This window comes from Diaporthe batatas (assembly GCF_019321695.1).
Source record: "Diaporthe batatas strain CRI 302-4 chromosome Unknown Contig00023, whole genome shotgun sequence".
Lineage (NCBI taxonomy): Eukaryota > Fungi > Ascomycota > Sordariomycetes > Diaporthales > Diaporthaceae > Diaporthe > Diaporthe batatas.
The window spans coordinates 461,836-487,249 of NW_025408570.1; the positions used below are offsets into that span (position 1 = coordinate 461,836).

At 48.7% G+C, this 25,414-nt stretch overlaps 5 protein-coding genes across 5 annotated transcripts; 2 read left to right on the forward strand and 3 right to left on the reverse strand.

Moving 5' to 3' along the window:
- Positions 1 to 858: 858 nt before the first annotated feature.
- On the reverse strand, positions 859 to 2,220 carry KVR01_013026 (uncharacterized protein). Its single transcript, XM_044788170.1, has 2 exons — positions 1,452 to 2,220; positions 859 to 1,268 (listed from the first exon to the last, which is right to left on the reverse strand). The coding sequence occupies exons 1-2, from the start codon at positions 2,099 to 2,101 to the stop codon at positions 860 to 862; spliced, it is 1,059 nt and encodes a 352-aa protein (XP_044637902.1). The 5' UTR covers positions 2,102 to 2,220; the 3' UTR covers position 859.
- Positions 2,221 to 9,305: 7,085 nt separating this feature from the next.
- KVR01_013022 (uncharacterized protein) lies at positions 9,306 to 11,782 on the forward strand (the record flags this gene model as incomplete). Its single annotated transcript, XM_044787091.1, has 4 exons — positions 9,306 to 9,312; positions 10,805 to 11,004; positions 11,098 to 11,570; positions 11,662 to 11,782. 4 exons carry the CDS (start codon positions 9,306 to 9,308, stop codon positions 11,780 to 11,782), a joined length of 801 nt encoding a protein of 266 aa, XP_044637898.1.
- Positions 11,783 to 14,419: 2,637 nt separating this feature from the next.
- KVR01_013028 (uncharacterized protein) lies at positions 14,420 to 15,114 on the reverse strand. The gene is made up of 2 exons (XM_044789347.1): positions 14,724 to 15,114; positions 14,420 to 14,645 (listed from the first exon to the last, which is right to left on the reverse strand). The coding sequence occupies exons 1-2, from the start codon at positions 14,771 to 14,773 to the stop codon at positions 14,456 to 14,458; spliced, it is 240 nt and encodes a 79-aa protein (XP_044637904.1). The 5' UTR covers positions 14,774 to 15,114; the 3' UTR covers positions 14,420 to 14,455.
- A 4,618-nt stretch (positions 15,115 to 19,732) lies between these two features.
- On the forward strand, positions 19,733 to 21,552 carry KVR01_013125 (uncharacterized protein; the record flags this gene model as incomplete). The annotated part of the gene is made up of 3 exons (XM_044792506.1): positions 19,733 to 20,820; positions 20,886 to 21,062; positions 21,191 to 21,552. The coding sequence occupies exons 1-3, from the start codon at positions 19,782 to 19,784 to the stop codon at positions 21,550 to 21,552; spliced, it is 1,578 nt and encodes a 525-aa protein (XP_044638001.1). The 5' UTR covers positions 19,733 to 19,781.
- A 715-nt stretch (positions 21,553 to 22,267) lies between these two features.
- Positions 22,268 to 22,992, reverse strand: KVR01_013082 (uncharacterized protein; the record flags this gene model as incomplete). Its single annotated transcript, XM_044793410.1, has 2 exons — positions 22,705 to 22,992; positions 22,268 to 22,634 (listed from the first exon to the last, which is right to left on the reverse strand). Exons 1-2 carry the CDS (start codon positions 22,929 to 22,931, stop codon positions 22,268 to 22,270), a joined length of 594 nt encoding a protein of 197 aa, XP_044637958.1. The 5' UTR covers positions 22,932 to 22,992.
- Positions 22,993 to 25,414: the final 2,422 nt, after the last annotated feature.

A 25,414-nucleotide genomic window follows, 5' to 3' on the forward strand; every position in this document is an offset into this window, starting at 1 on the left:
AACAAGGTTAGAATGCAGAAGCATTGCTTGAGTGAGGTAGTGGGACTGGACATCAGAACACCGCAAAAGGACCTTCCTCAGTCAGTGAAGAGCAAGGTGACCCCGGTAACGTGGAGTTGGTCTGGATCTCCTCCAGTATGACATGGATGACAATGATAACGGGAAATCATGATTTAACATGAAGTATCGCAACTAAAACAGGCAATTACATCCGGAAAGGTCAGCAATACGATCAGACCATTGTGTAGCGATGCCAGGATACAGCTGGGTCGCCCTCGGGGTCGACCACCCAATCGAGGCACGAAGACGATGTCATTGCGCCATTTGTGCTTTGTGCGCTGGGACGGTTGAGACGACGACGTGTGCCAGAGGACGAGGCATTGACAGGGCATCCGGCCAAGGATTCCTCAACGCCAAGTGCTTCGAGATGTTTGGGCACGGTGCGTCTCCTGAGTGGCTGTGAGTGGGTTACATGACAGGGCCAGCCTGAGTCGTGCACCCTCGCGATCCTGCCCCGAGAGGTTGTCGTGTCTCGCCTGATGATTTGTCCGCATATATAAGTGCGTAACGGCGCCTCCGGATAGATTGCTCAGGCTGGGAGTGAGGGTGTGCCAGGGGCTAGTTGGCATCGATCGCAAGCGCCTGACGGCACCCCAGCAGTAGCAGCTTCTATGTCAGAAGCGAGCACCCGACCGTGGCATTCTACTTCCTTCAAAGCTACAGGCTTCTCTTTAGTAGGGGTGCAAATATCAGGCATTTTTGTTACCAGTACTGTCTCCTTCTTTAACCTAGGATCGCTTATTTGTGTCCTCGGACGTATACGGAATGGAAGCGAAACCACTTATGATAATTTAACGTCCTAGCCCCTATGGCTATACTTAGGCATCCACTCTTCATTGACGGGCTCATATTGGTCCGAGCCTTCCCAACGGTCCCTCATCCGCTGAAGTCTTTTGTCAAAGCTTTGCTTCGTGTCGCATCGGAATTCTTTTGGAATCCAGCCACCACATCTGGGCGGCCAACACCGCCCCGAACAGGAGATCGGTGATTGAGGTAGCCGTGTGTCTAAAAGTCTGTGTATCCGCCACGTAGAGGTGGGTAGGTCTCGAACGCGAGAGTGGCTGAAATCAATCAGAGTAATTTGCCAATTATTCGAATTGTTCGCATCCTTCCATACCATCAAGTTTCTAGGATGCATGTCGTCTGTTTGTACCCCGATGAACGCAAGCTGGCTCTGGGCCTCCATGACGCGGTCCAGTAAATCCATCCTAGAGCATTCGGAGTCAGCTATCAAAAAAATACAGGAGTAGTCTTTTATCGACACAGCAATGACCAGGCCGCAGGGTAGCCATAGTACGTTATGAAACCCGTAGCCCTGAAGTCTTTGGTATATAGGCTAGGTGCTTCTTTGTTCTTAAAGGGGTAAAGGGGTACACCTAGAAGCTGCTTACCGAACTTCAGGGTCGATATTATCAACCTCCTTGCGTTCAATTATGTTCTGCATAGTATCACCAGGGATGAACTGCTGCAGGATAAGGCGGACCTCACGGTAGGTCATAAGGTGGCCCTCGGCATCGTAGATAGGTCGTTTTAGATACCAGCAGCCCTTGAAGCTGGGTGTATATTTTCCGTCCAAGCCTTTCTCGCTAATCCTCTTATAGGCGGCCGCCTCACAGGAGTAGAAGAATTCGGCAAAGTAGGTAGGTGAAAGCTCCAAATCAATACACTTCTCAAGCTCAATATGAAAAGGGTCATAGATCTTGGCAACGAAGTCGTTTCCGTCAACATCGCACCTCACGACTTGTGCATTGCATGGATCACCACAACGGATCTCCTGTGTAACCTTGAGGCGGCGTATAGCCTGGTCAGAAGGAAGTTCTGTCTTCCAGGGTGGGTGCTGGAGGGCCTGCTCGACAACAGTGTCGGGTGCGTCGTCGAAATTAGGCCAAGGGTGTGCAACCCACTTGGCAGGATTTGGCTCGAGGTACGAGTTGCCGCCGAAGGGTGGCGGGGGCTCGTGCGGTCTGATATCGAAGCAGGCGTTGGGTTTGTAAGGGACAGGTGGCTTGGGGATGGGGACAGAAGCCCTCTTGGAGGTCATTGCGATGAAGGGGGAATATTAAGGAGTCCGAGCAGTGCAGCATGCATTGGCAGCGTGCTGGGTCGGATTGCTGTTGGAGCAGTGGGAGGTGGGCAGAGGAAAGGAAACAAAGGGTTGGTGCAATGCGCCGGACGATTGGGGCTGGTTGATGGGGTAGTGAATGTCCGTCCCGTTGCTTTATTAACACCGTGGAACATGGGGTGTCCTTCCAGGGTCCCTTATCGATAAGACAGACCCTATAGATAGCTACTTGAACCAACGGGCAGACTACTTCCTTTGCGCAGCCCAGGACCCACTTACGTGCCACGAGACCGGCCGAGTTGTCGCCCAAAAATAGCCAGCTCCGGCCTTCCGGCCATGATGTAGGAACCAACAGCTTCGGTCAGGCCTCCAAACACAGCCAAAGTAGGGCTCCGTCTCGGTCAACTGCCGCGAGGTTCATCCGGGCCGCGGGTCTTAAGTCATTGGACTACATCGCCTGCCAGCTGCAAATCCACGCCGCAGAACATGGACAACAACCCGTCAGTCGTACCCTAGGGTAAAAAGGGAAAACAGACATCATCTCACCGGCATGTTCCAATAATTAGATCGCTTGTCTGGGCGTTTTAGTAGGGCCTGGACGCTCTGGGCCAGATGGGGTGTTGTGTGCTGTATCAGCGTGCTACTGGTAGTTATTGGTGTCTAAGTCGAGACGTAAAGTCCGCCATTTCCCTCCCTGTTTCATTGCGGGCGGTACGATAACTGTGGGCGTGTCTCAGTAATGGGCCTGCTGAGTTACAGGAATATGACGAATCTCATTCGGATTGCCGCAGCTCCTTCTCTGAGCGGGTATTACAAGAATAGAAAGGCTGCTTGTGGAGATTCTTGACCCTCCCTGTGGCCCAGCGACCGCACGGCGAAGCCCACAATAAGGCCCGGGTGGACATGTCGGGCTCTGCTCGATATAGCTGTTGGTAATACAGCACTACATGAGATTCTCAGCCCTTATCGTGGCCTTATGTCTATAATGCTCGAAATATATAAAGGAACTACTGTCTCTTGTTGGTAGAGACTTTAATGTTTGATTAAACAAACATCTTTGTTATATAACTATTATTGAATTAGAATCTTCCCAGAAACTTATAAATCCTTTTTCGCGCAGCCATTATGCCTTCTATTTACGATTTGTTTAGCTTAAGATTGCCTGTATATACACTCTACGGGAATCAAGAAAGCAGCGCCTATAAGACTCACGTATCCGGCAGATTGACTGCATTAAGCACGCCTCCTAGGTTTGGAGTTAAAATACCTACGGTATACTGGACTGGGTTGGTGTCAAGACTTTGCCTTATACACAAGGCGGCTAACCTTTGAAATATCCTGGCCCCGGAAAGCGAAGATCTAATTGCCTTCAAATCGGAAGCCGACGTTGTGAACACAGCTACGCTGTACCTCTTATATCCTGTCCACAAGGCTTACGAACTTATCCATCCAGGAGATGTTTCCCTGAATGAAGTCTATAGGCACTAAAGAAATGACACAATCGGCTCTGCCCGTGTCGACAGGGCATATTTCAAGGGAAAGCCTAGTGACAAGGAAAGGCCTGGCAACTTATATAATATATTCGCCCTGTTGGAGTATAAGAAAATCGGGACTATTGACCAAGCTGAGTTTGAAAGAGGCATGGCTAGGGATGAAGCTGCTTTCGTGCGACTGGACTTTCAATCTCCATTCGCTGATCCAGACAGCAACCCCTCCGACGATACAAGCGGCGACACAAACGAAGTCGTATTGCTGAAGCAGGCAACACATTATGCGAACAAATACAAGACTCCCTTCGTGGCGCTATGCGATTATTATACTTTACTGCTATTGGTAATGTCCAAGGTAGGGGGAGGGTAAACTGGTGGAAGAGTAATTGCGATTGCCCTAATCTCTTTTAAATAGCCTTGCTAATTGTTACGCTACTATTTAATATGCCTATATGATTGTGGTAAAGGATCCGAAAGAAATGCAAAAGGCGTATCTAGGATTTCTTCTAGCGGCTAGGGCACATGCTGGGAATGATGCAAGCTGGCGCCAGAACGCGGTTGGGACAGATATCTTCCAGGATGCCGAGGGTTGGGATGCGAGGAGCACCCCAGCGCATCCTGCGACGAATTCACCTCGGCGCGCGAGAAACAACAACCCGGTTCACGATTCTCCAGACAGCAGTCAGGGCGATGTCTCCATGACCGGGTTGCAGCGTGGCGGAAGTAAGCTTATCCTTGCTCCTTTTTTTGCGCATACTTTCCCCCCTCGTCGAAGACCAATCGGCGCGGGGCGCTCAAACTCAATGGAAAGGTCTTTACTGATACGAATTGCCTTTATTCTAGTGCCCCAGACCAGCACATCCAGGAACGCAAGGCCAGCCCCCAGCAGCGGGGGCCATGATGGACGAAAATCGAGCCAAGCCAGGGACAGCTCCGCGAGCTCGTCCACGAGCTCAAGGTCAGCCAGTAGCGCTTCTTCCACGACTACTACCTCCAGTTCTAGCGCGGCAGTTAGTCCAGCAAAGTCTGCTACCCGGCCGCCCGGCGTTGCGACTGCAGCAGCCGCTGCACGCGGCAGCGCGACCAGGACGACTGCTGACAACACCGCGACTACAACTGGTCAACCTAAGAATAAGGTGCCGTCGACTACAGTGAATCCTGCCAAACAAAACTCTGCTACGAGTACACTGCCTGCACGGCCGAAGCGCTCAGAGGCTGCAAAATAAGTAGATAGATATACTCCTGTCTCGGTACACTATAAGACACTGGCAGTGTTGTTATATAAGGCGGTCAACGTTTGAACTAAAGCTAAGGGGTAATTGTTAAGCTTAGCTAGACTAGGTAGTTTATATGTAAGAACCTGACCCTGTGGCTAGTGTTCTCCTGCCTAGCGGTTTCTGTGTTGACTATGATGGTCAGCTCGCGACTTTATGTCCGGTTCAAAATTCGCGGGCTTGGTTGAGACGATTGGACGATGCTCATGGCAATGGTTCGTACTCACACACAATGCAAGTTCCAGACTGTGCCTGCACAGGTCATGACTACCTAGGTAATATTGCATCTTTTACTACAGATACTCTACATTCTCGGGAATGCTTTCTTCACCCATCTGGTACGCCACGGTGGTGGTCGTCATGTGTACTATCTCTCCCCTCGGCAGATTCTTGAAGCTGCAGAATGGAATCACATCTCGCAAGTCCCAATCGTCCTGGTTTACGCAACTGCCAAATCTTTAGTTGCGCTTCTTGCGCTGCGTTTCATCAGCCACTCATCGCTTTGGCGCAAGTGGATACTCTACTTCATCATGACATCGGCCATTATCATCAACTTCCGTATGTATCAGCCTTCTACCGCTCCGATTGTCCGCCCCGTGCTTGATTATTATTTCCCATAATGTATCCCTTCGCGTCCCGTAGCAGCTGGCTAACCCATAGAAGTGGTGATTCCTCTCACGTCTGCGCAATGCACCCCGTCATGTGCCCTCTGGGATCCGAGCATTCAAGGGGCCTCATGCTGGCCGGCGTATATTGTTGTGCATTTCGACTATTTCCAGATCTCGTATGACGTCTTTTGTGATGTTGTACTAGCATTGCTACCCGCCACCTTCATCTACAATTTGCCTTTGAACAAAGCTAGAAAGATAGGGTTGACGGCAACACTGAGTTTGGGGTTACTGTGAGCACCCGCCTTACCTGTCCTCCTGACGTTGGCTTTTTCGTGACAAGAAGTGTCCAATCTTGAGATAATAACATGGAAAACAATTTAGAGCCGCATTCTGTGGTGGAATCCAAAACCAATACCAAAAGCAATTGGAAAAACAAGTGAATTTCACATGTGAGTCGCGAAATAATCACTATTAGCTCACCATCAGCCGTCCCCTTACACCGGGACCAAAGCAAAAAAGACCAAACAGCAGACAGTAAAAGGCACTACCTGAAGTGTTCAAAGTTGACATTTTCCATGCAGGGTCGACCTACAACATGCAGACGTGGGCAGGAGCTGAGGCATTTTTGCAGATATTCTGCGGCTCTGTGTCCACTCTCATGCCATTGTGGGATCGCTTTGTTACCAAGAAGCTTGATTCTTCGTATGGTCGGACACCGCTCAGACAAAGCCCCTCACAAGTCACCCGTACTCGCGATGGTGGAAACACCACAGAAGTCATGGGAAGTAGCCAGACCGAGTTACGGTTGTCCCCACAGCGAATTCATGTAACGAACAGCTATAACGTGGATCACGGCTCCTACACTGAGGTCTAAGATCACACAAAGGGGCAGTAATTGGAGACGCCGTTTGGTATTCAGCATGTAACAGCCACGACGTTTTCGATCCTGGCTTTGGCAATCGAGGTTTTCCCGGTCGCGCGACTTAGTAATTGGACGGCATTCAGCGGCATGGAGAGGAGCGATACTTGGAAACAAAGACATCAGATTACATGAGACAGACAAGTTTGCCAGAAATCACCCTCAAAGGTTGCTTCACTAGATTGAGCCAACTGAAAAGTGTTGCTTGTTGCGAGACAGCCGACAGCATTCTGCCAAGATAGTTCTGGATGCCACGGTCAAGTCTATAGGCAGGCTGGTTTCTGCAGGCTGTCATACGCAGGCGTGGCAGGGTGGGGGAAGACGGCAGGGGAGGATTTGGGTCCCTTCTATATTCCCAATAGGTCCTTGCATACACAAATACGAGGCAGTGTAACACACCAGACAGGGTAGTAAGGTACTGTTACTCGAAAGTATCCAACATATCACTCTAGAGCAACCATTACCATAGGCAGTTGGCAGCCTTTAACTTTAAGGGGATAGCCTTCGGCTGGGGGGCTAGAGGGGCTCCACCTGAGAGGGTTGGTTACTAGTGGCTATGCGGCCCTACTGCGGCCTTCTGCTTCGCAACTAGTGCCCTTGAGGCGAGAAGGGGGGAGAGAGAGAGAGGGAGAGGGAGAGGGAGAGGGAGGGAGGGATAAATAGTAGTTTTTAGGGCTTTTTAATAGGAGAAATAAAGAGAAGAGGAGGAAGTTAAAGATAAGAGTTAGCCTTAAAGCCTTCTTACTTCACTTATTATATAAAATCTTTAAGTATTTTTTTTAATAATAATAAGAACTTTTTAAATATATTAAAGTTAATTAATAAAGTAGTTATAGTTTCATTTTTAATCCCTATATATATATAATATATATAGCACCTTTATATAATAATAAACACTTAAAATCTAACATTTAAAAAAATATAATATTAATAATAATAAAAAAAGAATATAATATATTTATAGGTGTATAGCTAAGCTTTATATTATATAAATAAAGTTAGAAGGTATTACTTTTAATAGTATTATATTAGAATTATTAATATAAATAACTTAAAGACTAATAGTTAGTAAAATAATTATATAGTAAGATTAAAATAATCTTAAAATAACCCTTATAAAAGAAGAATTCTATAATATAAAACTTAATAAACTAACTCTTCTTTATTAATATACTTATTATATAACTATTTAAATTTACTTTTATTAAATAAATTAAACTATAATCCTTATTTTAAGTATATAATTAATAAAATAATAACATTATAATAATAAACCTATTTAAAAATCTTTTATATAAATTCTATAAAAAATTAAAACTCTCTTAAAAGTTAAATAAAGTTTATTTACTATATATTAAATTAATATTATATAAGAAAAATAAAGGTTTAAACACTTAAAAATTAAATCTTCCTGCTTTAAATATACTATTTTATTATTAAAATTTATCTACTTTTATATAATATATAAAAATATAATAAAAGAAAAGCTTTATAAAGGAAGTTAGTAACTTTATATATAAATAAGTTTAAAGGTATATATTAAATAATTATTAACTTTATACTTAAAATATAAACTAATAGTTAGTTTAAAAGTTAGAAAGATAATAAATAATTAAATAATTAAATAAAAATATAATATAATTAAAGCCGTTAATTAATAAAAAAGTATATTTTAAAAGATAAACTATAAGTTATAATTTTAATAAAAGTAAATAAAAAGTATATTTCTATTTATTAATTTAATATATTTTATATTAAATTTAAGTAATATAACTATTTAAAGTTTATATATTAAGTAGTTTATACTTAAAAATATACTTTAAAGATTTAAAGAATATTAAGTATTTACTTTAAAATAATTATATAAGTATAAGTAAATAGTTATATAAGCGGGTTAAAATAAGAGTATTATAAGAAGCGAGATATTATAAATTAAATAAGTTATATCTAATACTATGTTTTAAATCCCCTAGGTATGTTTTTTTAGTATATACCAACTATAAAGAGCTAGTAAATTCTGGCCTTAGGTGTCCAGGTGTACCTCGAGCCCATGTCACTAAAGGCCTAGCTGAGAGGAGACGAGAAGCATTTAAATCGTTTCCATTTCTGCCAGATCCCTTGTTCTTTTTGCGGAAACCGCTGCTGACCCATGCGGCGTTCTAACTCGCAAAATGGCTGGTTCTGCTTTTCTCTCCGAACTTAGCAAGTCCCTTTCATTGGACTCTCGGATCCTTTCGGATCCAAATGCGCCACATTTTACATCATCGTTGAAGAGATGGTCCGACTACGGCTTGAAAGTCCCATCTGCTATTGTGCAGCCAGCGAGTGAGCAGGACATCATCCTATCCGCTCAAGCACTATTGAAGGAGTCGATTCCCTTCGTTGCCGCGGCGGGTGGCAACACCCAATACTCAACCATTGATCGGCCTGGCGTTATCCTCGACATCAGCAAATACAAGGGTGTTGAGGTTGATGCAGCAAAATCTCTGGCTACTGTCAAGTGTGACACAACGCTAAAGGAGTTTCAACTAGCGCTGCATCCCCACAAGCAGTTCGCAGGTATGCCCTCACTAAATTAGAGCCTCGCTTAGTTTATGTTGAACTTACGCGGATCTACCAGCGGTCGGAAATGCCAGCACCGTTGGGGTGATCCCTTACTACATTGGCGGGGGTACCACTCACTACAAACCGTTCGTTGGCTTCGCCGCCGAGAACATCCTTGCAGCGAAGCTCGTAAGCGCCAATGGCGAGTTCATTGAGGCGTCGGACTCGGAAAATCCAGAACTCATCTGGGGGATCCGAGGCGCTGGACAATTCTTGGGCCTGGTAACTGAGCTGACCATCAAGTTGCATCCATATTCTCTTATGGGAAATAAGGATGGCCAGCGGATGTGCGGCACTTTCATCTTCCCACCGCAAATAGCAAAGGCAGTTTGCGAGGCGATGCAGTCTATCCTGGAGAACAAGGACTATGCCACAGCAGGTCATATTGTGGTAACCATGGCTCCACCGGATATGCAGCAACAAGTCCTCCTCGTGGCCCCAGAGGTATTTGCCCCTGCTAGCGAGGCCGCCAATCTGCTCAAGCCACTTGCAGATCTTGGACCCATTATGGAGGCACTGGTGCCTTCCACATTCGAAAAACACAGCGACCACCTGGACTACCTTTGTGCGAAGGGCGACTTCAAGCGGGTCACCCAAATTGGTGTAACAGGTTGGACCGAGGGGAGCCTGAACAAGTTGGTCAAACTTCACTCCGAGCTTGTGACAACTTATTCAGACGCCGTCATGTCCGCGTTCTCCTTCCAGTGGAACACACCTTGCCGTGTGGAGGGTCGGAAAGAAACGTCCTTTGGTCTTGAGGATGTAGACTACTGGCTGTAAGTCCTGCCCATGGTTGCATCATTATCGATGAACGACACAGTTAACTAGCCACAGTAATCTAACGATCTGGTACAAAGATCCTACACGCCATGCCGCTGTCGACAGTATCATCGACAGGGCACGGGCTGCGGTGCTTGAGGGAACTGACGAGCGGGATTACGTCTCATACACCAACATCGGCCGCGAGGACCCGATCACAGACCGTTACAAAGGTGCTGATAGACTCGAGAGGCTTAGAGAGCTGAAGAAACGATGGGATTCTAGAGGCGTCTTCACCAGAGAGTTTCTGTAGAACCGTAGTTTGCCAATCCATGCGGTGGGCAGATAGTTCAAAGAATGCCAAATGCTTTGAGTTAATCTGCAGATGTTTTTCTTTGGCTGCTGTTCGTGTTCTATTCTTGATTGAAAACCACTACAGACCCAGAAATACCTTGATGTTATTTTGCCCCTGCCCTCAACGGAGCACTCTGCGGCAGGAACTTGTGTGCCCAGGTGCCTGCGTGCCCAGACGGTTGGTGTGGTGATTAACATGCGGCGTACAGCGTAAGGGTGGCGTGACCTTCACACCCCTTTCCTCTATACTCTACTGCGAGGTTGATGTAGGTAGTGCCCAAAAAGGGACCAACTGACATCGGCGGCTCCGGGAAACTGACCGCCTGAATGTGGTACATCGAACAGGGACTTTGTCTCAGAGCCGACCCCCAACTATGCAACAATGAATCTAACATGTTTCGATGAAAGATTATTAATCACATCCGTGGGCCCACCTTCGTCCCCAGCGAGCTCCCTTGCTCCCCATCATATCTTAGTATTGGCCTTTTGTCACCAGAAAACGAGCGGATTAACATCGCAGACTTACCTCGACATTCTCCACGGACTTCACATCATGGCCATGCAATCGGACACAAAGGCCGAGGAGGAAGTCAGCTTTCCGCAGTTTTTCTACAAACAATGCTGTTTCAAGCCATTTGAGGTCCAAGGGTTGAGTCTTGCCGGGAAAACAGCAATCGTCACTGGCTCAAACTCTGGACTGGGTTATGAGACCAGTCGACAACTTCTCGATCTTGGCCTGTCCAAATTGATTCTCGCCGTGCGGAATACCCAGAAGGGCAATGAGGCCGCTTCCAAGTTACGCTTGGGACGGGAGCTTCTGCAAGATACCATCGAAGTCTGGTCGCTGGATCTCTCGGACTACGACTCTATTGTTGGTTTCGCTGGAAAGGCAAGGGGCCTCGACCGTTTGGATTTTGTGAACCTGAATGCCGCGGTATGCCCGGGCGAGCGCATATTCAACGAGAGAACAGGGCATGACGAGATCGTGCAGGTCAATTATCTGTCCAACGCGTTGCTAGCAATCTTGCTCCTCCAGGTCGTTAAAGACAAGAACTCGAAAGCGCCGACCAAGATCACCTTTACCTCTTCAGAACTTCCAGCGTTCTCTAAATTCCAGGAAAGGGCCGGCTCGCCTCTGCTACTGGAGCTCGACAAGCCGGGACGGGTGGATCTACAGGACCGCATGACGGTGTCTAAACTTCTGTGTCAATTTTTTGTTGCCAGGCTTGCCCAGCATGTACCTTGTTCGGTCGCCGTCATTAACTTGGCTTCGCCCAGCGGGCTCAGTGACTCCACTATGCTTCAAGGTCATAACAACATCGACGGGGCAATCACAAGATTCATGATGCGGCGCATCGGAAGGACATGTGCTGAAGGCGCCAAGATGATGGTCGACGCGATTGTTCAACGTGGCGAGGAGACTCACGGCAAGTACTTGTCGTTTCAGAAGGTTGTTCGGTAAGTAACATCTACATCGGGGGTGGTACCCTACCATGAATGAAATCACGCTAATCAAATTAACTTAAAGCATGGCACCAGTCATCTACACAGAGGAGGGAAAGGTGATTTCGGATAGGCTCTGGGATGAGACGATGGCAGAACTCGCGTTTGCGAAGGTGGAAGAAATACTCCGGACGGTGTCAATATGAAGACATGACACCAATGTATAGGAATAACTTATTGCGTAATTTATCACGAAGGATTTGATCATTTAGTTCAAGTTGTAACTGACACGGTGTCCACATGCATTGGCAAAGGAAGCAAAAGAATGAATGTGAAGAGTTGTTGATTTACAACTATAGTTACCCAACTAATGCCCTGGAAGAAAGGGAAAGGCAACAAAGCTGCGAAACTTCCTGAATCCTGTAGCATGGCAGCATAGCGCTTCTCCCTATCCAATTCCAGCCGTTACAAGTAGCCACCATACCCGGAAGCAGCGATCAAACTAAGTTCCAGGCACTCCTCTTGAAACCGCTGCCCCATCTCAACCTTATCCACAGTATCCTGAGCATAAGTCAGTCGGAGATATAACATGGTGAGGTGTGACCCGCAAGATAACAGTCGTCGAGGCTACCGACCTAGGTATGTCCCCATACCCTGACACACTTTCGCTGAAGTTTTGACCAATTAGGTGTCCGGCCCGCCTGGCAACCAAATGAAAGCGACCGTAAGAGCCAACAAGAAAAGACTTGGTAGGAAGTACCTAGGTAGATACAAGCCTCGTTCCACCTGCTTCAGCGGCAGCGACTGGGACATAACCAGTGACATTGTGATGCATATTAAGGGGTCTGACATTCGGGTGAAAGCTTCGGAGGGAGCGATATAGCCTCAAAAGAGACACCTCGTAATTTTCTGACACTGCAACCATATTGCATCTGTTGGCGTTATTTCTCACACCGTACAGAGCGTATGAGCTTCTGCATCGATACGATGGCGACTAGTTCTCAAAGCCACGCGGCAACCGACTGGGCATCCCGGACTCCGATCCAAGCATTCCATACCTAGGTATGGACATATTTGTGAACTCAAGGAGGTAAGAGCATGGGCTTGTGTAGTCTCACAACGATACCTCGGAGTCCTTAGACACGTTCGTCATCCCTATGAACCCGACGTCGTTTAGACAAAGGGCGTCGGGTCCTCCCGACGGGCGTCAAATGCTGCTTGGCGTGATATTGCGCTCCCTCCACAGCAAAGAGTGGCCGCCGTAACAAGCTGGGGAGGGTCTGAACTTTTTAGTCAGCAGCATGTGCTGCGCAGTGGCTCGCTGCCCATTCGACTCCCACAGTGCTCGGAGATTGCCCCTTCGACTATCGAGAGCTGCTCGTGGGCGTTATTTCCATCCCTGAAGGCTGTCATAGGCCAGTGATTCTGCGGAAAGAGGGTGACAACTACACTTTGATTGGGACGTGTTCTGTGTTGGGGCTGATGAGGTGGGAAGAGGTGAAGAGCATCGTGCAAAAGGATAAGGTTATGAGTAACTAATTTAGCTTTTAGACAAGTAATCAGGCCAAAAAGTCAAAAACATACAGCACCGGGTATTCGCTGGTCGTCACCGACCCAACTACTAATCCAGCGATCAGTGGCTTGACTATGGGAGAGCGGACGGGATCCCGTATTTTCCACTGTCTATGGCCGTATGTGCTTAATTGAGCGTCGTGCTGGCCTATATTACAAGCAAGTATGACTTGGTGAGCGTGACCCCTCAACGGCGTGATCACGGATGGAAGTCAGTCTGATAGTTATACTTGTAAAGTGACTTCAGTGCCAAGCCCGTTAGGTATTAAAGCGAGAAGTTACTAGTAAGGGTCTGGCTATAAGGCTAGTTCTAAAACCCTTGGGAAGTCAGTGTGTCAGACCATATTATTTAGCTGATTGTGGTCAGTCTGAAAACTTAGTCTGAGTATGAAATATTTAGTTTGGGACCTAGTATGTAGATCTGTGGTCAGACAACTGGGGGACCATCCGTTCCTGCTTAGTCAGCCACTAAACCGACCTATTTAGAACTTGAGTGTGTGCAGCCCTCCATAGCACAATCAACCACCCAACTCCACTACTACTTGACTGCACCTAGAGTGACTCCCACAAGATCTTTACCTAAAGATTTCGGGAGGCTTGCAGTGACATTTAGATTCTAGTAGATTGAGAGGTATTGTAGGCGGTGTGGATTTAGACCCGCAGCAAACCCCCTACTTCGACTGGGGTGTGCGGCACGCCCCCTTTAGAACTCAGAAGAAGCAAGCCACCAACAGAGGAATACACTTATAATTACTGAATTGCCGTTTTGTCCTATTATATTATATGCCAATGCGCAGTCCAAGCCCGTTTACATATATAATGCCCCCTGTGTTTGAGAAGAAGCAATCCGAAAGAGATAAAGCGTGCCCTGTTTGTTGACCAAACTATCCTGACTTCCCTCCGTGATCACGCCGCAAGGACAGTTACCTATGTATGGAGAGCGTAGGTCGCGGATCTCTTCATCGTCACTCTGGTTTTTCCGAGTCTCGGCTCAACTCAAGCTGCCAAGATTTGTTCTGTGAGGACGTGTGTATGGTTAAACCAGGGAATGCAATCTGTTCAAGCATGAAACTTTGACGGCAAGCCCCTCATCTAGCTGACGTAACTAGTAATTCTTCTGCTATGAAAACATTCCACGCCCTTTTCCTATCCTCATGAATTGAAGAAGAGAAGTCACTGGCCTTCTCTACACCGTGCAGGAGAGGAGATATAGGAATGAGACACCCCTTGAAGCAATCTCCAGCTGTAAGTAACTTGAATATCGGGGCTATCTTTCCTTGACCCAATTCAGCCAACTTGACCGCATCTTACTTGCTGCTTTGGAACTGGGATCCAATGTGAAGGAGGTCTAGCTTCATACGGTCTTCCTTACTCTCATCACCGTACCTGTACCCATGTGGCTGCTGGACCTGAGAAGTTTCACATGCCACTGTACCGCTTGTAGTCGAGCCTTGCTGGGCAGCGGTGCTGATACGGTTATCGGAGGAGGAAGCCTGGCTGAGAGTGTCGTGATTGGTTAGCTGGTGAACAGATGGTCTGAAGTGAAATGTGAACAAAACTTCTATAAAGTCTTACACGATGCTTGTGGAAGCGGGGTCTGGGGATATGCTGGAGGTGTACGGCATCTTGAGTTGAGGATGTCACAGCTCTCTGAAAGTAGATCTGTAGGAAGGAGACGCTCTGATCAAACCGCAAAACACCGGACAGGGGAAGTGTAAAGTCCGTGTTGGTCAAGCGTGCAACAAGGACGATGGAAGGAAACAGCCAAATGCTGGAGGGCCTGTGGCGTCAGGGTACAATTGGAGAAGGGGAGACACGAAGGGTATGTCGGGTAGTATAGATGGTATTGTTGGAGAGCACGATGAGGAAAGCAAACAGGTGGTCATCCAGGGACGGTCAAGAGAGAAGTTGGCCCGTAGATCAGAGCAACCTCTAGACGGGGCCTTGGACAGGTGGTGAAAGTGGACAAGGTGATCGATATTGAATGTGCTATGATATCTGGAGTTGACTCGTCCATGATGTGAAAGCATTGGGACGTTCAGTATTTATATTAGAAAGGCATCACTCGTTAAGGAAAAGTCACTGGTTGCAATCCCTTCATGACCTCAACGGGTAGGGTAACTAAGTGCCTAGTAGCACCAGTGCACGTGATTCCGCATGGTGGTCCTTACAGTACAGGGGGGGCTGGTGGTTGAGGGTTGCCAAAGGCCATGCCATGGTTCGCCCGCTGCAGCTTGGCGGCTGGAGGGCAGGCATGCAGGGTGTGCTTGACGGACCCCAAGTACACGTCAGAGTAGTATTACCGGTACGCGTGCAGCGGCTTATTACAGGTTAAGCTCTCACTGCCTGCATCCGTTCCGCCAATCAATGCTCTGGTGGCAGCCCTCTGGCTGGGAGATTGAGGATTCGGCGTACTGGCATTGGACTCGGATCTGTTGGATGGATGTCCAGATACATACCTAGGTACTAAGTATGTATTCCACCGCGAACGTGGGCCTGTGTCGGTGCACACATGTGCATGGGTATCAAGACCACCGCCAGACGGATCCACAACTGGCAATAGCCACAGATCGAGCTCGATTCCGACGTGGGGCCACCTTAGGAGCCTTACCTTACAGGATGGCCATCCCAGTTGCTGCACGAAGACGACCGTGGTAGCGCCCCTGCAAACAGCTTTTTTGCGTCCACACGTTGGCATCCTGTCCTCTCTGCCTCGTGAAAGCTTTGCACCCTAGGGCAGCTCGTATCGCAGCAATGCACGCAACAATGCACGAACAGCTAGTTAATGGTTACTGTCGAGTGGCAGCTGCTCAATCCAGTAAGGAGGGTTGAGATATTTGAAAAGGTATGCCATCTACCTAGGTACCTAGGCAATTATGCCACCTGGCCGTTGCACTCAATTGTTTGAAGTCTCCCGGGGGCTTCTGCGTGGTTCCTGATGGTGCAGCTCGGTCGAGGTTCGATTGGTCGCCTTATTTGTGCACCTGCATTTATGTAGCTCGTGGACTCGGCGACTTCCAGTGGGATTGGTGCTTTGAAAGTGGCAGCTGTGCGCCACAACCTCCTTTGGCGGGCTAGGGGCTCTGGAATTCAAGATCAGCAGCTACCTCATCTTCACTGAGGGAAGTTATACGAGCATGTGCCAGTAAAGTTCATGATGAGTCCCGCCTTTGAAGCTGTCCAGACTAGGGTGAGGTATTTGTGCCTCGCTTTTCCTATTGTTCTCTGTCCAGTCGCAAGTGCGAGAAGGCAACAACAAGGCAAGCTCGTGGCCATCCCCGCACAATCTCAGGTGTCCAGCTATGATGGGGGACAGGAGTCGCGAAGCTCGGGTGATAGGCGCCTGCAGGAACACTTGTCACCCTATTTTGACGGGGCCAGGGTCAGCACCCGCCAAGGATGATGACTGACGACACCACGGGTGTGCTGGCCCGGGCCTCTCGTAAGCTATCCCGCAAGCTTCATTGATGCAGTGTGCCGTCGACATGGAATTCGGATCATTTTGCACAGCGAGTGAGCGGAATAATTTAGTGCCATTCTTATACTTCTGAGAGTTTCCTTATCTATACCTTCCCGCACAACCCCTAAGTACGGCTATCTAAAAAGCTATGTTCTGACATGGGCGGCCTTATTCTAACCACCTACCTTTTACTATAAACCACTGTAAAGCTACTTTTCAAGCCCATCGGGGGCTGTAACTTGAAATGTGTATTCACGTTAAGATACACAACCCATATCGAAAATTCCTAAATTTTCTTTTTCTTCTTCTGGAAAGTACCAGCGTGGTCGGACAAACTCCTGTCGTGAGGACAGCATTCTCGATCTTGCCCTGGCAACCTTGGAAAGACCACCCGGCTGGCTCACCTTTCTTCGCTCAGACCTTAACACCGGATTCCTTTTGTAGATGAGAAAGCACGTGGCTGCATACTATAACCCATTGTGGGATCTAAACTCGATTGACTGGAGTATGGTCAGAAGAACATGGAAAGACCGGCTCGTACCTAGCGTATTTGATGGTTTTCAATGTCCATTGCGGCAGTCCGAATAATGTCTCAGTCTCTGTTCAGGGTTGTCAGTAGTTGTTCTACTAAGACCGATGGATGGCCAAATCAGAAAACCAAGCTTTGAAGCGTAAATGAATAAGATTTGAGCTCCCGAACAAGTAACACCGACAAGTGTGCACTCAGACAAACGCCTATATAGTCTGTTTCAATCCTCATCAAGTGAAAAAGGCCAACTCTGTACTACTCAGCACCGTAGTACCTAGGAAGAAACATCAGAATGGATCACCGCCCTACAGCGAACCCATTCCCGTCCCACAATCCATTACCCCGACTCAGATGGAACCTACTGAGATAGGAGGCTACCCGGTCACTGTCATTGCCACTGCCACAGCTACGAGTCCTCGCGCCCGCCCCCTATCCTCTATGTGCACCAGCCCAACCTTACTTGTTTGTCTCAAACTGAGAGCCTATACAAAGAAGGTCTAGCTTCATACGGTATTCCTTCTTTTCATTCCCATATCTATCCCCTTGTACTTGCTGACCCTGAGGAGGGCTCCGCGTACTACTGGTAGTCGAGCCTTGCTGGCAGGCCGTGCTGGTATGGTTACTTGAGGAGGGCTGGCTGGGAGTGCATGCTATGTTAGCTGATGATCAAGCCTTGGTGTGAAGCGAGGGACGAAGTGGGTGGAGATGCTTCAATGTCTTACACAGTCGATTTCGAGGTGGGGGACGTGTTGTAAGTGTGCGGCATTTTGAAATAAGAGCGCACAGTCCTTGACAGCGTCAGACATTCGGAATGGATGGTAAGGCCCGGCTCAACCGTGGGATACGGGACGACAATATCTTGAAAGGAGTGTTGACCAAGTGGGCGAGAATCAAATAGTCGGAGGCAACGGCTGACCGTCAAAGTGCCTTGGCTGTACAGGTAGACCAAGAGCCCAGGGAACACACCCAAGGTTCAGGGTATGTGATGTAATATAGACGGCAATGATCAAGTCTTCAAACCACACCCTATCTGGGCAGTAGGGTGGATTTCAGTGGGTTGGTATGGGTGAGCTGGAGAGGGTGCTCAAGGGATTGAACGCTGGCGAGAAATAGCAGGGGAAACAAGACGGTGATTCGACTTCAGGAGGACAGCCTATACAACAATGGCCCAGGGGATGTGAGCATTTACTCGGTATGAGCTTGCAGAAAGACGATGGAAGTGGAGGAGCTGGTCGAGGCTGGCACAACAGAGTTGAATGGGCTATGAGTTGACAGTCCATGGTCTAAGCGTGGGAATGTTCAATATTTTATATCCAACAAGGAGGAGACACAGGTTTGGGGGGATGTCCCAAGTCGAAATACAATTACGCTCTATCCTAAGTTTTCAGTTCCTATGCAGCCGCTGAGTAGGGCCAGCTCATCTCTTGGAGTGGCCGACTGATACGGTAAAAGTAGGCCCAGCCCCTGGGATCCAAGGCTGACAGCGGAGCCACGGGATGGGGGTGTGGGAACATGAGCCTCCTAGCAGTTCATGTTCCTTGGCGACATGCGACCCGCCAATCAGGCACTGGCAGCTAGCCAAACTGGAGGGTCGAGCGCCGGGATTACCCTACTATGTAGTACGATCGGCGTGGTCGACTCCATGAACGATGGATGGAACGTGCATTGGGGGCGGGAAGTTAAAACAAGCTCCTCGCAAGTGACCTTCGGGGAGCTATCACTTCTCACCTAGGGACCAAGCAGGTACCTAGGTACCCTCTTGGCGGGCATTCACGCATGTCATCCACCCATGACAGCCTCATATGCGCTCCGCGGCTCATGTCCAGATGTCCTGCCCTGTAATCGTGGGATACTCGTAGCGCAGCGCGGTTGGAAAGCATGAGGCGTCTAAGTAGACCATCCGAGGAATTCCACCGCCATGATATTATTGGGCATCACCTGATTGTTGCAAGTCTCCTGTACGGGAGTTGGTGGTGAAGCTCGGTCGAGGTTCAGTCAGGTGTCGCGTCTTGTTGTATGTCCACATCGTAAATCCGAATGATGCTCCCTGCATGTTCAATGTTTCTAGTGTAGCATCTATGGATTCCGCTCGCGCCAAGCAGGGCCCAGCCAGGCGGATTGTTACCTTCATGTGGGTCATCCTCGAATTTCCTACAGCACATCCCGGTCTCCATTGCAAGGGTAGCACCCGACGACAGTTAACAGAAGATATTCGATATTCACACGTTGGTCTCGACGTATACCCCTGGTAAGTAGGCCCGCACGGGCCACCCTGCAGCTTCAAGTGTGCCTCGATCTCGATTCTCGAGTCACATCCATGGATTGTACAGCGAACGAGCAGCATTGTTTTCAAGGGTGCCAGGTGTTGAATTCCTTACGACGTTTCCTCATACCTGCCCACACAATTACCAGGTATCTGAAAAGCCACATTCTTACCGTCTGCGATCTCACGCACGCAGGCTGTGTGTGAGTCAAGGCTCCGTCCGGCTGGTGCCTAATATTGACAGCAGCCAACAACAACGTTTACCTCGGGCCATTACAGGCGGCTCAGACTTGACATTGGAAGTCAACCGACCTTGCTACCAATTTTCCAACGTCTTAACAACACTAATAAGGATCTTGCGTTGTCTCTCAGGCGGCTCGCATGCTGCATGAGCCCCGAACCACCACCCGAACCTGCTCATCGAGTTGCGTGTCCAACCTTGGAAGGACGGCGTCAACAAGGCCAACAACCCAGTCATCCACGCGGAGCCGGTCACCAAACGACACTGTTCCTGCGCATACACAAGACGCCGACCGCACTGTGACGACTTCTACCCACGCATCTACCATGCATGATGCCGACGAACAAGACCCCGCCTGTAGTAGCGCGCCATGTGTCTCGACGACTCCCGAGAGGATCACCCTTGCAGCGTCAGAACAAGAGGGTCCGCCGGACGGGACTGCAGAAGTCGTGCCTTGCGCACTTGAAAGTCTGCCCGTTGAGATTCAGACTCGCATCCTGGCCGGGTCGTCTCTGGACTCGCTCCATGCCATCATCAGAAGCTCACCACGGTTTTACTACGTCTACTCCGAGAACCGCCTTCCCATACTCAGGAAGGTCTTGAATCGTGCTGTTGATGATTTTTTTCCGGAAGCTCGCGCTGCCTGTGCGTTGGGTGGTTTTTTTGAGGCTACAGATAATATGGCTGCAGATGCGGCTGAGGCCTGGAAGCACTTCAGCCGTGGATGTCTTGGAAATCCCATTCCCCCTCCACCTCCCATCGACGACCTATCTCTTGAGATAATACAGCAGATGGCCCGCTTCCACCTTCGCGTGGTGGAGCCTTTGACTGAGCATTACTCTCGCTGGGCCCTCGGCGCACTATCGTCCTCTCCGCAGGCTGCTCCATTGACAAGGACCGAGAAGTCCCGTATCCAACGCGCCTTGTATCGATTGCAGGTGCTTTCCAAGCAAAACCTGGAAGCATGGGACCCACCAGATGTATTGGATTACCTCGACTCATTTGGCCCCTGGGCAACTGAGCAGATAATTTGTGTGCACGAGTTCGCCAAGGAAAGATTATCGAGCGCTTTCATTGAGTGCGCGTGGGAGCTAAATGGAGACGAGAACCCTAATAGTAGATACCGCCACGCTATGCTCGATATCAAGCAGGGGTGCTTACCTCTCTATCGTAACGAGCGTACGTCTTTCACCAAATGTGTCGCCGCCCACATTTCAGACTCTTTGTTGACATGTGATCTGCAGGTCTCAATGTTTGCACCCTCCTCGACCTCCTTACCGCAGGGTTGTCAGTCTTGCAGAAAATATTCCAGGCTCAGGGTTTCAACAAGCTTTGTGACGTACTCATACAGAACGTGCGCCGTCATGGCGGAGATACGCGCATGCTCCCAGGGTTCGAATCCACGTGGATCGATGAATCTGGTAAGTACAACCGTATTCAATGCTTCCTCTGCCGTCCCTGCTATCACTGTGCGACTCTCCCTTTCTTCCATATTCCACTTCGTGATACAGGAAAATGGGAAATAACTCAAATAATGGGTAATGCCTAGTCGACGAAGACCAACAATTCGAAAGAGACCTCATAGAAGACTGGTTCTGCGAACATAACGACCTGCAGAACACTCAACAAGAAATGCTATTTGAGCATGACGACTTGTTGTCGCCTCCCCTGGCGTGGGTAGCTTTCTGGAACGGCCGGTATAGCAACCTGATTGGCGCTTATATCCCCAAAGCGCTGCAACGCTGGGGATATGTTATGTGGGACGCCACGCGGCTGAAGGAGTCAGGAGCGATGGAGTATATCGAGTTGGAGTGGCAATGCAAATACGGTGTTCGAGGTTCACTTGAGGAAAAGGATCCGAGAGACTATTATATCACGGCATACCAGCAACGATTGGGAAATAATGGTTAGAACTGGTTTGTATACATCTTTAAGACTACGCCTGGAGGGAGAAATCACCTTTTTCTTTTTTAGGAGTTAGTAGTCTATTCATCAGAATGAGCCACTCCGTGAGCCCATGTGTTGACTAGAAAATTTGATATCTTTCCAACACAATGGACATACCGGTACGTACCTAGGTACAGTAGCCCAAGGGTCCGCAAGGTGATCAGATACCCGCGCAAGGGCCATCATTTATGAAGCTGTATAATTTCAATGGACTTGGACTATGCTATTGTTGGTTGGGTACGAGTATTATCACGCCTCGTCACTACACGGGTAAGAAGGACGGATTTGTGGGTTGTTCTAAGGGTCTTTGAGTGAGAAAATGGTTGATCCTGTAACGCAGATCGTTGGCTCCCTTGACTGTCGTGAACTCATGTACATTGATGCTTGCCTGTATACCAACTGTCAGGGCGCCTCTATGGGCTCAATCCCAACGTTCACCAGCGTTGTGGAAGAGGCAGGCCGTCATGGCAACAACTAGGTGCTGCCATTATCCAGAGATCAGCAATGCAGAAGTGTCCAGAAAGTCATACGTTTTGACAGATGCGTAGGCCTCGTTCAACTAGCCTAAGATATACAGTGGTGATACCTAGGTATGGGACTCTTTAGTGATATGAGTAAATACACTTTATTAGAAAAAGTTCAAAGTCTGTCTTGATCAACCATATCTATCTACCCGCCTCTAACAATCACAAATGTTAGGATCGCAGCCTCCTCCGCATGCAGTGCCACAGCCCTTCACAAAAGTCGGTGTCTGAATGTTGATCTGCAGCTGCCCGGCATGATTGCTGCTCCCATCTATCGTCTTGCTGATCTGGTACGTTGCCCACTGGAACGTATTATTGTGGCCCCACACGTCGTACACATCCTCCTTGATTGCAGTCCACACATTTGAAATATCCGCGCCCGTATCAACCCAGGTGGCAGTCGTGTTTGGGGTCACAGACGTGTAGATCAGGTAGAAAGAGAAAGTCCCTGCATCCGGGTAGGACAGGTATAAGGCGCCGTAACCCGATACATTCCCGCCCCCTGGTGTGCCATCATTGTACCTTCACGAAAAAGTCAATTTCAACTGGATTTGTAGTTGTGTCCAGGTCGGCACGTGCGGGACCCACTCACAGTCGTGGAAAGATGCCGTCGAACTGGTCCAAGCTTGTTTCGAGGTCTGCGGTTGGAAGGTCGGGGCACTGCGCCGTTGTGCCGTCTGAGGACCACGTGTAGAAAGTCCCGGCCTCGGCCCCGGCGACTGTTCCGGAAGATCTCTTGGTAGGGCGGTGGGCATGACCTTGCCCAAGTACCGAGGCAGAAGCTAGGGAGGCAGCTGAGACCGCCAATGTCAAGACCATAGAGAACGTCAAAGCTTTTGTAGTTGTTTTGATGTTTTCAAACTTAGAACGAAGTGATCGTGGACGGGGCTGCGAACAGTATTTCGGAGTCTTCAATGAACAGCTGAAAAGGGGCCCTGGAAACCTTTTATAGAAAGAATCCAGTCTCCTGAGCATGCTACATGGCTGTAGCCTACCCGCCTTCTCGGTTCCGTTCTAGTCCCCGTATTTGTATTCAACGCAGTAGATCGCGCTTGCGTTTAGGCACGTTCATCCTTCGGGCCTCACGATAACCAATCAGAGGCGCAATCCAGCAGTGTTCACGGAGAATTAATCATCTGAACACCGGGCGGCCGGGACTCGGCAGAAGAGCAATGGTGCTCCCGCGCTCTAGCCCCCTGGGCCTGGACGGAGTACAGTAGTGTAATACGAGAAAAATGGCTGCCGGCTTGGGGATCTGCAGTCGCACCAGGTGAAAATGCTTGCCTCTGGTGCTAGGCTAGCCTTAGATACCCCTCGCTTAGATGCGCCGTCGTCAACGGGTAAGCACTACGCAATGTTCTCCGGGACCAGGCCAGGGACGGGACGCGAGGGACGGATGCCTTGGCCGAAGCTTAAAACTTTTTACGCCAAACGCTTGCGGCTCACGTACATGGGATGACAAACGTCGTTGTTAGCCGCACAGCTCAGTCTGGCTTCCACGGAACTGTCCGCTGTGGAGTATATCAGCACTAGAATGGCTGCCCCGGTCGCCAGCCATAAATGAGAACGCACCCCCGGCACTGATATCGGAGTACAGGCGGGGGCGAGATGTGGTGTCATCTGTGAGGAAACGATTTGCTTTTATACCTTTCCTTGTTTCTTTCATGTTTTGCACCCTTCGGTAAGGACTGGACAAGGCGGTGACCTGAACGGTGCATATAGATTTTCTGCGGCCCCTCAAGTGCTAGTACCAGTTGATATTCCGGCAGACCACAACACCATTGCAGGGGCTGCAAGAATTGATCGAAATGATTTTGTCGGAAGATGCTGAGAGAGGGGGGGCTATTCGTCAAGAGCGATATATAGCTCTTGTGAATCAAAACCCATTGACGGAAAAAATGTCATTTGCTACCATGCTGGTCTCTCGACCGACACGTCAAGACCGGAATAAATACCTGGCAGCATGATCTCCACTAGGCCCGCTGAATCAAAACACCTTTACCAAAAGATTACTGTGTGGCGGCAGCCCTGGACTCTCGATTCCAAAACAATGCCTGAACTGATTGCCCTGTGTCATGTCGTCTATGGTTCTTACTCATCGTGAGTGTCTGTTTAACCCCGGACTTTCTCACCTATAATTAGAGTTTGAGCCGTACCACTGTATGAAGGCGCCACATCCATTTTACATGTATGGGGATCAAAAACGAAACCACTCGGAATTTGGGCCCAAGGCGCTGTTGAAGAACTGATATTTGGACTTTACTAAGTCTATTACTTTTGTTGACTGTACGCAAAAATGGAGGCAGTTTACAAAAGAGATGCCAGCATGACTGGGTAGCCTCAGTCATATGGGCATTGGACGGAATCATCGACCAGGCATTTCCGGGGTGATGAACAGCAGCTGTCACCTAAGTAGCAAATAGGTTTTGGCAGAAAATGCTAGGGCAAAGTGACAGTTAGTCGACTATTTATGCTCTCTCGTAGCTCCAGTCGGTTCGATGGGGTGTTATATACCTAATTAGGTCCAATATGCAGAGTGTAATGCACGACGAGTCCAGATTTCGCCACACCAGATCCCTCAGGGCGATAACGCTACCTACTCAAAAAGGAAAGCTCCCGACCAAGTGTTGACAAATGTTGAGATATCTTGGTCGGCCTTGAAAGTCTTTTGGCTTCGTAGGAACCAAATGACATGCGTGAGCCTCAGACATGGAAACTGGCAGTCTCAGGCAGAGTGGGTGAATTGATGCGGTTGGACAATTCAGCTGCATGTGAGGAGCCACTGCTTGCTACAGGTAGCCCTGGCCTCAACAGTAGGTAGCAAACGTCACACGAACTCGGCATGGATTAACACAGATCGCTTTGGGTACACAAAGCTACAATTGATATCTCAAGATAGTCTATCGAAACTTCTGAGACGCGAGTGAGGAGTCATGGGGGCTCGCTCCTGCGCTTCCTGGCTACGCAACGTCTCATTTCCCCTCAATAGATGGACTGGCAATAGAGTGGAGCATTCTCTTTACTTGGGTTGATGGGCTTCTCCTCAAGTGCTCTTACTCTTCGATTCTTCATGTAGTTTCACTTACTATGGATCCTATTATATCTTGGCAACTGCATGGGATAGAACAGTATTCATTACCTTCTTATATCCCAACCGGATCTGTGGAGACAATCATCGGGATACCCCGGACCGGAGTTCCTCCCCCGTGTCCGAGAATCACTTCCTAATTGTGCCACGTGTATATGAGATGTATCGGGATGATCATGCCCGCACATGTGGTGGGCCGTGCCGACACCCGGGA